Source organism: Ranitomeya imitator, chromosome 8 (assembly GCF_032444005.1).
Source record: "Ranitomeya imitator isolate aRanImi1 chromosome 8, aRanImi1.pri, whole genome shotgun sequence".
Classification (NCBI taxonomy): domain Eukaryota; kingdom Metazoa; phylum Chordata; class Amphibia; order Anura; family Dendrobatidae; genus Ranitomeya; species Ranitomeya imitator.
The window spans coordinates 106,430,396-106,447,334 of NC_091289.1; the positions used below are offsets into that span (position 1 = coordinate 106,430,396).

The window sequence follows — 16,939 nt, forward strand, 5'->3', positions numbered from 1 at the left end:
AAATCGCTGGTCAAATTTTAACCCTTATAACTTCCTAACAAAAAAAAATTTTGTTTCCAAAATTGTGCTGATGTAAAGTAAACATGTGGGAAATGTTATTTATTAACTATTTTGTGTCACATATCTCTCTGGTTTAACAGAATAAAAATTCAAAATGTGAAAATTGCGAAATTTTCAAAATTTTCGCCAAATTTCCGTGTTTATCACAAATAAATGCAGAATTTATTGACCTAAATTTACCACTAACATGAAGCCCAATATGTCACGAAAAAACAATCTCAGAACCGCTAGGATCCGTTGAAGCGTTCCTGAGTTATTACCTCATAAAGGGACACTGGTCAGAATTGCAAAAAACGGCAAGGTCTTTAAGGTCAAAATAGGCTGGGTCTTGAAGGGGTTAATATCCTGGATTGCTTGTCTCTGTTTTCTAGATAAATTATTATTTGAATTTGCAGATAATTTATTATTTTTCAAAGATTTGAGTTCACGTTCCAACACCTCCTGAAATTTATTCATGCAGTCTACTCGCGATTGAATTGGATAGAAAAAAGGATTTTTGACCTTCAAGTTCTACGATTGATTAATAGAGCTGTCGCGCTCTTCGTAATATCCTTACGATTCTTGCAAGGTCAATAGTGAAACCTGTTCATGGAAATCCAATGAATGAAAGGCATTTTCAGATACATCTTTTTCATCTGTATAATCAGAGTGATCTTAAGACCAAAAATGTTTTTTATTGTCAAATTACGGAAAAATTTATTAATATCTAATATAGTTGAAAAAAGATTAAAATCCTGATCCGGTACAAAATTTAATCCATAAGCCAATAATTTAAGTTGATCTTGTGAAAAAGTTTTAGATGACAAATTAACAACATTTTCCAAATTCAACTCATCATGCCTTTCTAGCGACGAGTCTGCACGCCAAAGTTGTTTTCTGTGCTTCCTCCAACCGCACCTTTTGCGTTTTTTGGCTTGATAAATTGTTTGGCAGAACTACAACCAGTGGACTCATTTAGAGCAATATCGGACATGCTGAGACCAATATTGTCAGAATCACCCTCACGTGAACTAAAGCTCACATAACGTTTGTTATATCTTTATTTATAATTAGAGAATCTCAAGATAGATTTTGGAGTTCTAGAGGAAAAATTCTCTTCATTCCAATTATAAATTTTGTTTGCGGCATAATCATCCAAATCTCGTTGGAATTTGCATTTTTTCTGAGTATAATCTCGTCCTCTAATGTTGTTAAATCATCTTGGATTCTTTTGTAGATGTCATTATTCTCAATATTAATGTTCATAGTTTTGAGGGCTTCTTTGGAATTATCAATTTCCTTTTGTATGTCCAAAAGGCGATGTATCTGCCATACATGATTTTTTGGATTATATCAATGACAATGATTATAATTTGAGATTCACACATGTTCGTGCAGAATCTAAAATTACTTTTCTTGATTTGGAATTGACGGGCATTTCCAACCAATTGATATCCACACAGACATATGTTAAACCAACAGCAGGCAATACCATTCTCCATGCAAACAGCAGCCACCCAAAACACACGGTCAGATCAATTCCTGTGGGTGAATTTACCAGGCTAAAACGGAATTGCAATAATAACAATGCATTAAAAGATGATTTAATGAAATCATGTAAAAAATTTAATAGGCTGGGATATTCCAACTTGATGCTCAATAGAGCATTAAATATTGTAGAAAAAAAAGACCAAGATAGTCTTATTTCCTCACGAGCATGCACTCAAAGGGTTCATAGTAATCACTAAAAAAATCAGAAAAGTGTAACTAAAAAAATATTGAAAGTAGACCTTATGTATGTTTACATTATAGTCCACAATTTAATGCGATCAAAACTATTATTACTAAAGCGATTCCAATTTTACATGAAGATCCCACCCTCGCCAAAATCTTACATGATGGTTGCAACATTGTAGCTAGAAGAGTGCCCACATTGGGCAACATATCTCCCAGCACGTTTTTTGGCTCAAGTGCACAGGTAGCTATTAGGGTTGAGCGAAACGGGTCGAGATTTTTCAAAAGTCGCCGACTTTTGGCAAGGTCGGGTTTCATGAAACCCGACCCCAGTGTGGGGTCGGCCATGAAGTCGGCGATCTTTTGAATCTGGAATCGGAATTCCGATACCGATTCCCGATATGTTTAAGATATCAGGAATTGGTATCGGAATTCAGATTAAAGTGTAAAATAAAGAATTAAAATAAAAAATATCGCAATACTTACCCTCTGACGCGCCCTGGTACTAACCGGCAGTCTTCCTTCCTTAGAATCAGCCTTCCAGGACCTGGCGGTGACGTCGCGGTGACGTCGCGGCTTGTGATTGGCCGCGCGGCCGCCCATGTGACCGCTCGCGCGACCAATCAGAAGCCGTGACGTCACCGAAGGTCCTTCAAGCGCTGATTCTTAGGAAGGAAGGCTGTTGGAAGGAAGCAGGGCGCTTCCGAGGGTGAGTATATTCCTATTAGGTATATACTCACCCTCGGAAGCGCCCTGCTTCCTTCCGACAGCCTTCCTTCCTAAGAATCAGCGCTTGAAGGACCTTCGGTGACGTCACGGCTTCTGATTGGTCGCGCGAGCGGTCACATGGGCGGCCGCGCGGCCAATCACAAGCCGCGACGTCACCGCCAGGTCCTGGAAGGCTGATTCTAAGGAAGGAAGACTGCCGGTTAGTACCAGGGCGCGTCAGAGGGTAAGTATTGCGATATTTTTTATTTTAATTCTTTATTTTACACTAAAATATGGATCGCAGGGCCTGAAGGAGAGTTTCCGCTCCTTCAGACCCTGGGAACCATGGAAACCCAATGCACTGCATTGGGTTTCGAGTTTCGGACGACCCCGACCCCGACTTTTTTATAGGATCGGCCGATTTCACTCGACCCGACTTTTGAAAAAGTCGGGTTTCGTGAAACCCGACCCGATCCTATAAAAGTAAAGGTCGCTCATCCCTAGTAGCTATAAATGCAATGTTACAAATTGCACTACATGTAAGCATTTATTTACCACAAAGTCTTTTAGTGATCATCACAACAGCAATTTATACAAGATCCAGGATTTCATCAATTGCAATACCCGTTTTGTGGTGTACAAAATTGATTGCATTTTATGCAACAAAGCGTATATTGGTTGTACTATCATAAAATTAAAAAAACGCATATCGGAACATCTTTATGATATTTCTTGCACCACAAACAATAGCTGTAATGTTTCTTTTGCAGCCAAACATTTTCTTGAACATCATTCACGCAGCACGGATTCTCTGAGAGTCACTGGTATTGAAAAGATTAAAAAAATCCCCACATGGAGGTGACACTAACAGGATCCTGCTCACATGAGAGGCATTTTGGATATTCAATCTCGGCACTAGATGTTCGGATGGTCTTAACAAAAGGAACAAATTGATATTCCATTATTAATTGTGATTATTTTGATGCAGTTTTGTTCATCTTTTGCATAATTATATATGTATTAGATTTACATGTTAGGTTACTTATCATGTGATGCTACATATTTATGCATTGGTATGTATTTTTCATTGTATGTTTTATATGTTCATTTATCGACCAGGACCTTCTGGTCATGTGACAACTTTCCACCATTTCATTGGTATTGTTTTTTTTTATATACTAGATGTGTTACTAAGTAGATCAGCTGTGACAAAGACCTCTGTGTCGGTTGAAACGTGTCGCTTTCCTCACTAGTGCCATGGTGATGTCCCAGGAGTAATTTTGATTTTAATCATGATGGATTAAAGTTTTATATTTTATCGGAAGCTGGAACATTCTTTTTCAGTCTTCACTACGTCTCATCAGGACAGAGTTCCAGGCTTCTCCTACTAATCGGTGAGCTGGCTTTTTCGCTCTTTTGACTATCTGAGGTGCCCTGGTCACAAGGTCGGTGATCCCAGTGAGGCAGCTTTCCCCTGGGAACCAGGACTGAAAGGAGTCAGTGTGTGGAGCCAGAGCTCCTGTAAGGTAACTCCAGATAATGGAGTTTACGGGCAGAAACGTATCTGCCATTGGAACAGACTGTAGGTGGTTAATGTGTTCTGTTGATGTAAATAATGAACTGTTCGTGGTGTGGTTTATGATGTTTAATAAACCGGACAAACTGTTTATGTGGAGAAACCGTGCCTGAGTGCTTTAATCTCGTGCCAAGCGAGTTTCTCCAACCCACTCAGGTAGCGCTATCTCACAATCTAGTAAAGGAAAATTTTAATTCTTCAGCATTCCAAGACATATTGGACAATTAAATGCTTCCAGTTTTATGAGAACAATTTGAGGGACTCAGTTCCCTATTCCAGCATGACTGTGCCGCAGTGCACAAGGTAAGGTCTATAAAAGCATGGCTGAATTAGTTTACTTTGGAAGAATGTGGAAGCTCTGACCCCAAAACCCATCCATCTTTTATTGCAAAATACTGGTTACACACCACTGAAAACAACACATGCACAAATAGACAATGTTAAAAATTGGATCTGCAGAGGAGCATTGACTAATCCAAGTAGATTCATAAAGATCCAAATATCCCTTAAAAGAAACAAGCCCAAACGGTAATTTCTAGAGTTCATGAGTATTGGTTTGCATGTCCCAGAACATTGTACAGGACAGCGGTCAGTGGCCACTCAATAGTAGAAGGAGAACTGCCTCTTACCTGATGGTATCCACAGCTCTACTTTTGATTGGCCGGTGTGACACACATGTAGTATTATACCAGGATGTCTAATCAAAGGAAGAGCAGTGGATGCTGTCAGGTAAGTGGCCATTCTCCCACTCCTGTCCAGTTGTTACTGAGGCAATGGACTGGGATGTGTAAATTGATTTGCACCAACTCTAGTCAATTGGCATTACGATACTTAACGTACCAAATGTGACACAGATGAATATAAGAGGAGCATGCTAAAATTAGAACAAGATTAGTCCTTACATATGGGAAAAAAGTTGAATGTTTATAATGATAATATCTATAAAGGCAAGGACTGATCCCGGTTCATGACGGATGTGAGCCATTGCAACTCCACCTTCCAGTCCAATGCTTGTTTAGCAATGGCCTCCTCATTTCAACCTTTGTAAATTTGATAAAAATGGCCACAGTTTACCACACATCTGCTCTATAACATCAAACCAAACCACATGTTCAACTGAGATTAGTGACAGTTATTAGTGAGCTGTGTGAAGAAAAATATCCTTACTTGTGTATAAAACCCGGGTCAAACCAGGGTCAAAGTCTTAGCACAGAGAGATTAATGACACAGTCTTGTACTTTTAGAGCCCCATTATAAGTTTTGGAAAGAAAACTTCCACCTGATGAAGATGGTTTAACCGTTGAAACGCGTTGTGGTTCAACACTAAAATCCTTGTTTTGGTCTCATTTCCAGCGCTCCTAGGACCGTTACTACTATTCTATTCTTTACTGCATTTTGTATCCTCCTAGAAGGTTAACGGCTGGAGCTGTGGTGGACCTTTTGCTTTCAATTTTAACTGTGACCCTCACAGAGCTCCCTAGTGACCGCTTTCTTTTCCCTTGAATTTCAAGTTTTGGAAAGAGGATTTTGATGTATAATTTGTTATTGTATATCACGGAAACAGGTTTTCAAAGAGTCGGAAATAATGTATTAGCCTCACACTTACAGCTAAACCTCCAGGTCACGTCCATCTAATTACAACCCAGTTATACTGAGATGCTTTACACACTTTTAAAGGCTTAATTACCTTCCAAACAACAAGCAATAAAAAAGCAGATAAAGCGCTAGAAATGTGTAAGTTATAGACTGCAACATATTATGTAAGTTCTCTTGGGGCAGATTTGTTGCAGAAAAGTCTACAACTGAAAATGTATTCCATCCATGTGAATGGGAAAGGTTATACTGCAGCATGTGAACATTTTTCTTATATGCCAAGGATAAGAACCTGGTGTTATATTTTTCTATATCTCCAATTTACCCTTTATTGCAATGAACATTTTAGAGATAAAATACTTCCTCTGTGATACCCTTGGAAATTAAAAATGAAAGGTCCCAACTAATAAAAGCTTTTCATTTCATACATGCTTAGTCTCTCTATTAATGGAATAAGCCACTTTATGGTAACAAATATACAGGAAATAAGATGTTATGTTAATACTAGATGGTGGCCCGATTCTAACGCATCGGGTATTCTAGAATATGCATGTCCAAGTAGTATATTGCCCAGCGACGTAGTATATAACACAGTCACGTAGTATATTGCCCATTCACGTAGTATACAGTCACGTAGTATATTTCCCAGTCACGTAGTATACAGTCACGTAGTATATTGCCCAGTCATGTAGTATATTGCCCAGTCATGTAGTATATTGCCCAGTCATGTAGTATATTGCCCAGTCACGTAGTATATTGCCCAGTCACGTAGTATATTGCCCAACCATGTAGTATATTGCCCAGTCACGTAGTATACAGTCACGTAGTATATTGCCCAGTCACGTAGTATATTGCCCAGTCACGTAGTATATTGCCCAGTCACGTAGTATATTGCCCAGCCACGTAATATATTGCCCAGTCACGTAGTATATTGCCCAGCCACATAGTATATTGCCTAGCCACATAGTATATTGCCCAGCCACATAGTATATTGCCCAGCCACATAGTATATTGCACAGCGACGGAGTATACAACACAGAGCCACGTAGTACACAGACTTAAAATAAAAAATAAACATGTACTCACCCTCCGAAAGACCGTTGAAGTCCTGGCCCTGTGTGCGGTGCACGTGGCAGCTTCCGGTCCCAGGGTTGGTATGGGCGCAGGACCTGTGATGACGTCGCGGTCACATGACCGTGACGTCATGGCAGGTCCTTCTCGCATACCATCCTTGCCACCGGAACCTGCCGCTTGCATGGAGCAGTCATCAGAGCGTCGTGAGGAGTGGGAAAGGTGGCAGAAGGTGAGTATATAATGATTTTTTATTTTTTAATTATTTTTAACATTACATCTTTTGACTATTGATGCTGCATAGGGATCATCAATAGTAAAAAGTTGGTCACACAGGGTTAATAGCTGCGTTAATGGAGTGCGTTACACCGCGGTCCATTAACACTGGCATTAACCCTGTGTGAGAGCTGACTGGAGGGGAGTATGGAGTGGCCATTTTTCCGCCGGACTGTGCCGGTCGCTGATTGGTCGTGGCTGCTTTGACGCGACCAATCAGCGACTTGGATTGCCATGACAGACAGAAGCCGCGACCAATGAATATCCGTGACAGACAGACAGACAGACAGATGGAAGTGACCCTTAGAAAATTATATAGTAGATTCTATAAGTATTACATGTTCTCCTCCTGGAGTTTTTTTTATAGACATTTGAGATTAAAACCTAGATGTAGAAATTTCCACAGATAAAAAGGCCATAAAGTCACTTGTGGCGCCAACAAGAAGGCCATATATACAGAAACTATAGACACAGGACACAACAACTGACCGGATAATGTGGACACAAAATCAAACAAGAATTACAGCCACCTTCTCCATTCAGTCATATTCATCAATCTTATACATATACTAGCTGAAGAGCCCGGCGTTGCCTGGGCATAGTAAATATCTGTGGTTAGTTATAGCACATCACTTCTCTTATTTTCCCATCACGCCTCTCATTTTCCCAATCACATCTTTAATTTTAACCCCTCACATCTCTCATTTTCTCCCTCACACCTCTCATTTTCTCGCTCACTCCTCTCATTCCCGCCTAACACTTGTCATTTCGACCTCACATCTGTCATTTTCCGATCACTACACTATTTTCCCTCACTCCTCTCATTTTGCACTCACACCTTTTCATTTTCACCTCCCACCTCTCATTTTCACCTCAGTATATACATGTTTGTCATCTCCCTTATATATAGTATACACCTTTATGTCATCTCCTGTATATAGTATATACCTGTATGTCATCTCCCCTGTATATAGTATATACCTGCTGTGTGTCATTTCCCCTGTATATAGTATATACCTGTATGTCATCTCCTCCTATATATAGTATATACCTGTATGTCATCTCCTCCTATATATAGTATATACCTGTATGTCATCTCCTCCTATATATAGTATATACCTGTATGTCATCTCCTTCTATATATAGTATATACCTGTATGTCATCTCCTCCTGTATATAGTATATACCTGTGTGTCATCTCCCCTGTATATAGTATATATCTGTGTGTCATCTCCTCCTGTATATAGTATATACCTGTATGTCATCTTTTATATATAGCATATACCTGTATGTCATCTCCTCCTGTATATAGTATATACCTGTAGGTAATCTGCTCCTGTAAATAGTATATACCTGTGTGTCATCTCCTCCTGTATATAGTATATACCTGTATGTCATCTCCTCCTGTATATAGTATGTACCTGTATGTCATCTCCTCCTCTATATAGTATATACCTGTGTGTCATCTCTCCTGTATATAGTATATATCTGTGTGTCATCTCCCCTGTATATAGTATATACCTGTGTGATCTCCTGTATTAGACCTCGTTAACACGTTATTTGCTCAGTATTTTTACCTCAGTATTTGTAAGATAAATTGGCAGCCTGATAAATCCCCAGCCAACAGGAAGCCCTCCCCCTTGCAGTATATATTAGCTCACACATACACATAATAGACAGGTCATGTGACTGACAGCTGCTGTATTTCCTATATGGTACATTTGTTGCTCTTGTAGTTTGTCTGCTTATTAATCAGATTTTTATTTTTGAAGGCTAATACCAGACTTGTGTGTGTTTTGGGGCGAGTTTCGTCTGTCAAGTTGTGTATGTTGAGTTGTGTGTGGCGACATGCATGTAGCGACTTTTGTGAGATGAGTTTTGTGTGGCAACATGCGTGTAGCAACTTTTTGTGTGTCGAGTTGCATGTGACAGGTTAGTGTAGCAAGTTGTGTGCAGCAAGTTTTGCGCATGGCAAGTTTTGCGCGTGGTGAGTTTTATGTCTGGTGCCTTTTGAGTATGTGCAAGTTTTGTGTGAGGCAACTTTTGCATGTGTTGCAAATTTTGTGCATGTGGCAATTTTTCCGCGTGTGCAAGTTTTGCGTGTGGCGAGTTTTCCATGAGGTGAGTTTTGCACTTGTGGCGAGTTTTGCGTGAGCCTAGTTTTTGCATGTGGCGAGTTTTGCGCGTGGTGAGTTTTGAGCGGCGACTTTTGTGTTTCAACTTTTATGTGGCGAGGTTGGTGTATGTGTGGTGAAATGTGTGCTGAGGGTGGTATATGTGTTCAAGCACGTGGTAGTGTGTGGCGCATTTTGTGTGTGTGTTCATATCCCTGTGTGTGGTGAGTATCCCATGTCGGGGCCCCACCTTAGCAACTGATCGGTATATACTCTTTGGCGCCATCGCTCTCATTCTTTAAGTCCCCCTTGTTCACATCTGGCAGCTGTCAATTTGCCTCCAACACTTTTCCTTTCACATTTCCCCATTATGTAGATAGGGGAAAAATAGTTTGGTGAATTAGAAAGCGCGGGGTTAAAATTTCACCTCACAACATAGCCTATGACGCTCTCAGGGTCCAGACGTGTGACTGTGCAAAATTTTGTGGCTGTAGCTCCGACGCCTCCAAGACTTTTCATTTCACTTTTTCCCCATTATGTAGATAGGGGCAAAATTGTTTGAATTGGAAAGCGCGGGGTTAAAATTTCACCTCACAACGTAGCCTATGACGCTCTCGGGGTCCAGACATGTGACTGTGCAAAATTTTGTTGCTGTAGCTGCGACGCTTCCAACACTATTCCTTTCACTTTTTTCCCCATTATGTAGATAGGGGCAAAATTGTTTGGTGAATTGGAACGCGCGGGGTTAAAATTTCACCTCACAACATAGCCTATGACGCTCTCAGGGTCCAGACGTGTGACTGTGCAAAATTTTGTGGCTGTAGCTACGACGCCTCCAACACTTTTCCTTTCACTTTTTTCCCCATTATGTAGATAGGGGCAAAATTGTTTGGTGAATTGGAACGCGCGGGGTTAAAATTTCGCATCACAACATAGCCTATGACGCTCTCGGGGTCCAGACGTGTGACTGTGCAAAATTTTGTGGCTGTAGCTGCGACGGTGCAGATGCCAATCCCGGACATACACACATACACACACACACACACACATTCAGCTTTATATAGTAGATGGAGGAGCAGTGACCAGATCTGTATATCAGTCTCCTCCAATAGAAACACAGCTTTCCAATCTGAGGTCTTTTTAATTGGAGCAGGCTGATAGACCAGCTTGATTATGGCACTGAGAAGTACAGGAAGAAAACCGGAAATACTTATATATTAGTGTCACAAATTCGTGTCCTTAAAGGGAACCTGTCACCCCTCAGCCTATTAAGGTAAAAGAGCCACCTTCTGCAGCACTAAGGCTGCATTCTGTGAAGGTGGCTCTTATGTTTTTGATCCCTAATAATGCTGAAATGTTCACTTTTATAAATTGCGCCCCATACCTGTATTGAGTCTGGGGGGTACGTTTTCTCCCCTTGACTCAGCCACCTCGCAGCCGTCTATCATCGCACCTGGTGCCGCCTCCTTTCTGTCTTTGTCCTGTGCCGTCACCAGCGCTTGCACTCTGCAATTATTTCTCGGACATGTGCTGTGCGTGCTGCCCTGGAACTTACATCAAGTGATGTAAGTAGATTGCGCCGGCGCACAGCACCAGATTCTCAGCCCCGCACTGTGAATGCATCATAACACACTGCGGGGCGGGATCTCGGGCATCCGCTACACACAGGCGCGATATCAGTACATCAGCTGATGTGAGTTCCAGGGCAGCGCGCACGGCGCATGCCCGATAAATGAGAGCACAGCGCAGGCATCGGTGGAGTAAGGAAGCACAGAGGAGACGGCACCCGATGCACTGAGGGGATGATGGACGGCTGCAAGGTGGCTGAGTCAGGCGGAGAAAACATACCTCCCTGACTCGATACAGGTATGGCGCGCAATTTATAAAAGTGAGTATTTCAGCATTATTAGGGATCAAAAACATAAGAGCCACCTTCACAGAATGCAGTCTTAGTGTTGCTGAAGTTGGCTCTTTTAAACATACTCTCTGAAAATGGTCTTAAAGGTGATTTCTCATCATAAATATTTTTGGCATACTCAAAGTAAAGTAGCCAGTATGAATTGATGAACAGGGGTCATGAGGAGAACCAAGAATGTATAGCATATTCTGTTTATCATATTACCTACAGAGTATAATTTTGAGATTAGTTTATCATATATCCTGGAGATTATTTGATTTTAGCTTAGATTGTGTGGTATTAACAATATTACACAACAAAAACCAGAGGTTCTTCTCATCTTCACCTTTAGAGAGGGGCTTCAGGTGTGTATTATAGCTTTCCTCCATTCCTGAACAAGGCCTGAACCAGCCATGTCTGCCTTGATTACCATGATGAGTAAATGTATCATGATATGTCACATTTGCAGTCCATGACAAGGAGAGCCATAATGAGATTTTACATTATCTGCATAAATGAACTAAAGCAAATATCTCACACATTGTACAACGGGTGCTAACAGAGTGTCTTCGGCGTGCTCCGATACTATGTTTGAAACGCCATGGCGGCATGTCTTGCGGCTGTTAGACAGCCACAACACATGCAGTGATTGCCTAACAAACAGCCGCGACACATGCAGCCGCAGGGACTCAAACATAGTACTCAAGCATGCCAAAGACACTCTGTTAGCACCCGAGCATGGTCAGATAACACCTTATCCGAGCACGCTCACTCATCACTATTCTTTATGTCACGATCCTGCAATATGTTTACTGACCTGCACATATAGTTCTTTAAGTTCATTCTTAAATGTCTCCGGATCAGTTGTGATCGTGACTGGTCCAATCTCTGAAACATAAAATTTATTGTTAATCAATGTGCATGTGAACTTGGATTAATTCATACCTTGTATTCATATCAATTGAAAGTCTGCACTATGTAAGAAAATCTAGAACGTACATTAAGAGCCTTTTCAGATCTCGTTTTAGCCCTAAGTTTTGCATCAGCACCAGAAAGCTGCGGGAGTATACGCTGAATATTAGTCCCAATTGTCTCATCATAGGCAAGTACCATGTTAATTTGGCATACATTTTATACTGAGTGACATGTCTAGCTTGATTAATTCCAGAATTGATTTATTCGTTCTTCTTGCCATCCATGGTATTGATAACATCCCTCTCCTGCAACACATTTCAAAGGCGTCTAAGCCAGCCATGTCACTCGAAGCAAGGATCACCAAATTACAACTTGCCTACTTTGGACACATTGTATGAAGAGAGCAATCATTCAAGGACATTATTGCCAGAAGAATAAAAGGAACAAGGCGAAGAGGAAGACAAGGAACCTGATGTCTGATACATTAAGATAATGGTGAAGACCCTTGGTTTGCACATGATCGATCTTCCTACAGATCATTCATCCATCAAGTCGCCATGGCTTTAGATCGAGCCGAACACAGTTAAAAAAAAATTGGGTGAATTGAAAAATGTAAAAAAATTATGCTATTCCATACAAAGGTAAATTCAAGCTCAAACTGACCAGCAGGGGAACAGGTGAATTCTCCTCCACTCACTTACAGAAAAGTGCCATGAGCAGTGCAAAACAAAAAATATTTCATAAACATGGCTTGTGCCAAAATGTACTCATTTTTGTATTTCAGAAAATGTGGTGAATGATCATTTTTACCCTATGACCTTTTCTTTTTTCAAATTCATTTTTGGCTTTGGATTAAATAAGGCATTAAAATCCTGACCATGAATATTCAGTCTAAAATAGTTTATTTCCTGACATGATAGAAATATCAGTCATGCAGTAAATGTTACTACAAATAAGTTGTATTATAAAGATGATAAAGTTCTATGACAACGCCAATCTGTAAAGCTTCTGGGGAGTCAGTGATGGTAGCATGTATGATGATTATATTCATACTGCAGGACATATAGGAGGCATTGCAGGATGAGCATTTGCTAGTGTCTGCTTACAATTTGATAGAATTTTGCTGTATACAGTAAAAAGCACAATTATATTCTATGCACCATTTATGCAAAAACAAAAATTCAATCTAAAATAAGCAAACATATAAATATCCCTATGATTTCCTATTAAAAACACATTCCCAAATTGTTTATTTTAATGAAGGAAAAGCAATCTCCCGTTTTTCGTCTCCAGAAACGGTAAACTGGTGAGTAAAATCACAAACAGGAAACATAAGTGGAATCTGTTGGCACACAAAATATTGTAGAACTAAGGGCAAAAACCTCATCCACATAAAAAAAGAATTGTATAATATTTACAGTAAAGAACGCATGGATGCGTATTACAAATCTACTCTTTGCTTATTCCCGGAATAGCTTCACTCCTAGTAATTAACGGTGCCGCAGCAGCTGCGATCGTCGTGCATTCTGAACTTAATAGATATAATGGACAAAAAGTATGGGTAGAGTATATGGTTAGTTGTATGTATACGATTTATATGTGAATATATACTTCAACTCATATACAGTTGTAAACATTTGCTCAAAAAAATAAAGGGAAGACTTAAACAACACAATGTATCTCTAAGTCAATCACACTTCTGTGAAATCAACTTGTCCAGTTATGAAGCAACACTGAATCAATTCTCCTGCTATTGTGAAAATGGAATAGACAATAGGTAGAAATGATTGGCAATTAGCAAGATGATCCCTATAAAGGAGTGGTTCTGCAAGGGGTGACCACAGACCATTTCTCTGTTCTCATTCTTTTTGACGGTTGTTTTGGTCACTTTTGCATTTTGTCATTGCTCTCACCCCTATAGTTACTGTACATTAGCATGAGATGGTGTCTACAACCCACAGAAGTTGCTCAGGTAGTTCAGCTCATACAAGATGGCATATCAATGCGAGCTGTGGCAAAAAGGGTAGCTGTATCTGTCAGCACAGTGTCCAGAGCATAGAGCAGATACCAGAAGATAGGCAACTACACCAGGAGACAAGAAGGGGACTGTAGTAGGGTAACAACCCAGCAGAAGGACTGCTACCTCCTCCTTTGTGCCAGGAAGAAAAGGAGGAGCAATGCCAGAGCCCTGCAAAATGACCTCCATTAGGCCACTAACATCCATGTGTCTACTCAAACTGTCGGAAACTGACTCCATGAGGGTGGTATGAGGGGGGCCCAATGTCCACAAGTGGGTGTTGTGCTTACAGCCCAACACCATGCAGGGCAATTAGCATTTGCAGGTAACACCAAGATTGGCAGATTCGACATTGGTACCCTGTGCTCTTCACAGATACAGGTCCTTCTCAAAAAATTAGCATATAGTGTTAAATTTCATTATTTACCATAATCTAATGATTACAATTAAACTTTCATATATTATAGATTCATTATCCACCAACTGAAATTTGTCAGGTCTTTTATTGTTTTAATACTGATGATTTTGGCATACAACTCCTGATAACCCAAAAAACCTGTCTCAATAAATTAGCATATTTCACCCATCCAATCAAATAAAAGTGTTTTTTAATAACAAACAAAAAAACCATCAAATAATAATGTTCAGTTATGCACTCAATACTTGGTCGGGAATCCTTTGGCAGAAATGACTGCTTCAATGCGGCGTGGCATGGAGGCAATCAGCCTGTGACACTGCTGAGATGTTATGGAGGCCCAGGATGCTTCAATAGCGGCCTTAAGCTCATCCAGAGTGTTGGGTCTTGTGTCTCTCAACTTTCTCTTCACAATATCCCACAGATTCTCTATGGGGTTCAGGTCAGGAGAGTTGGCAGGCCAATTGAGCACAGTAATACCATGGTCAGTAAACCATTTACCAGTGGTTTTGGCACTGTGAGCAGGTGCCAGGTCGTGCTGAAAAATGAAATCTTCATCTCCATAAAGCATTTCAGCCGATGGAAGCATGAAGTGCTCCAAAATCTCCTGATAGCTAGCTGCATTGACCCTGCCCTTGATGAAACACAGTGGACCAAAACCAGCAGCTGACATGGCACCCCACACCATCACTGACTGTGGGTACTTGACACTGGACTTCAGGCATTTTGGCATTTCCTTCTCCCCAGTCTTCCTCCAGACTCTGGCACCTTGATTTCCGAATGACATGCAAAATTTGCTTTCATCAGAAAAAAGTACTTGGGACCACTTAGCAACAGTCCAGTGCTGCTTCTCTGTAGCCCAGGTCAGGCGCCTCTGCCGCTGTTTATGGTTCAAAAGTGGCTTTATCTGGGGAATGCGGCACCTGTAGCCCATTTCCTGCACACGCCTGTGCACGGTGGCTCTGGATGTTTCCACACCAGACTCAGTCCATTGCTTCCTCAGGTTCCCCAAGGTCTGGAATCGGTCCTTCTCCACAATCTTCCTCAGGGTCCGGTCTCCTCTTCTCGTTGTACAGCGTTTTCTGCCACATTGTTTCCTTCCAACAGACTTACCATTGAGGTGCCTTGATACAGCACTCTGGGAACAGCCTATTTGTTGAGAAATTTCTTTCTGGGTCTTACCCTCTTGCTTGAGGGTGTCAATGATGACCTTCTTGACATATGTCAGGTCGCTAGTCTTACCCATGATGGGGGTTTTGAGTAATGAACCAGGCAGGGAGTTTATAAAAGCCTCAGGTATCTTTTGCATGTGTTTAGAGTTAATTAGTTGATTAAGAAGATTAGGGTAATAGGTCGTTTAGAGAACCTTTTCTTGATATGCTAATTTATTGAGACAGGTTTTTTGGGTTATCAGGAGTTGTATGCCAAAATCATCAGTATTAAAACAATAAAAGACCTGACAAATTTCAGTTGGTGGATAATGAATCTATAATATATGAAAGTTTAATTGTAATCATTACATTATGGTAAATAATGAAATTTAACACTATATGCTAATTTTTTGAGAAGGACCTGTAAGAGCAGATTCACACTGAGCACATATGACGTGACAGACGTGACAAAGTTTGGAGACGCCTTGGAGAATGTTTTGCTGCCTGCAATATCTTACAGCATAACCAGTTTGGCAGTGGGTCATAAATGGTGTGGGGATATATCTTTTTGGAGGGCCATCCATCAGAGGCACCCCAACTACCTTTAGGTACTGGGATGAGATCCTCAGACCCATTGTGAGATCATATGCAGATGCAGTGGACCCTGGGTTTCTTCTGATGCATAACAATGCTAGGCCTCATGTGGCTGAAATGTGTCAGCAGTTCCTGTATGATGAAGGCATTGATGCTATAGACTGGCCTGCCAGCTCCCCAGACCTGAATCCAATCGAGCTCATCTGGGACATCATGTCTCGTTCCATCCACCACAATTGCACCACAGACTGTCCAGGAGTTGACTAATCCTTTAACCCCTGAAAGGGAACCTGTCATCCCCCTGGCGTTTTTAACTAAAAGAGCCACTTGTGCAGCACTAATGCTTCATTCTGTCAAGGTGGCTCTTTTAGTTGGGGTCCCTTCCAATGCTGCAATATTCATTTTTTTAATTAGTCCGCCATACCTGTATTCTATCCGGGGGGCATGTCTTTCCCCCGGACACAAACTCCTCCCAGCCATCCCTCAGCCCCTCTGTGCGCCGGGCGCCGCCTCCTGTGCCTTCATTAACGTCCCCGATGCCTGCGCTGTAATTTCCCATCATGAGTCGAAGGGCAGCGCAAACTGTGCTTGCCCGAGAAAGGAACATACAGCGCAGGCACCAGGGATGTTAATGAAGGCACAGGAGGTGGTGCCTGGCGCACGGAGGGGCTGAGAGATGGCTGGGAGGCATTTGTGTCCGGGGGGAAAGACATGCCCCCCGGACAGACTACAGGTATGGCGGGATAGTTAAAAAACGAATATTGCAGCGTTGGAAGGGACCCCAACTAAAAGAGCCACCTTGACAGAATGCAGCATTAGTGCTGCACAAGTGGCTCTTT

At 41.3% G+C, this 16,939-nt stretch overlaps 1 protein-coding gene across 1 annotated transcript in view; it reads right to left on the reverse strand.

Annotated features, from left to right (window-relative positions):
* The window catches only part of HMCN1 (hemicentin 1), a 733,390-nt gene that overhangs the window by 706,344 nt on the left and 10,107 nt on the right, over positions 1-16,939 (reverse strand). Inside the window, exon 2 of the mRNA XM_069737257.1 lies at positions 11,826-11,896. Within this exon, the coding sequence (XP_069593358.1) occupies positions 11,826-11,896 (71 nt within the window). The remainder of the gene's footprint in view (positions 1-11,825; positions 11,897-16,939) is intronic.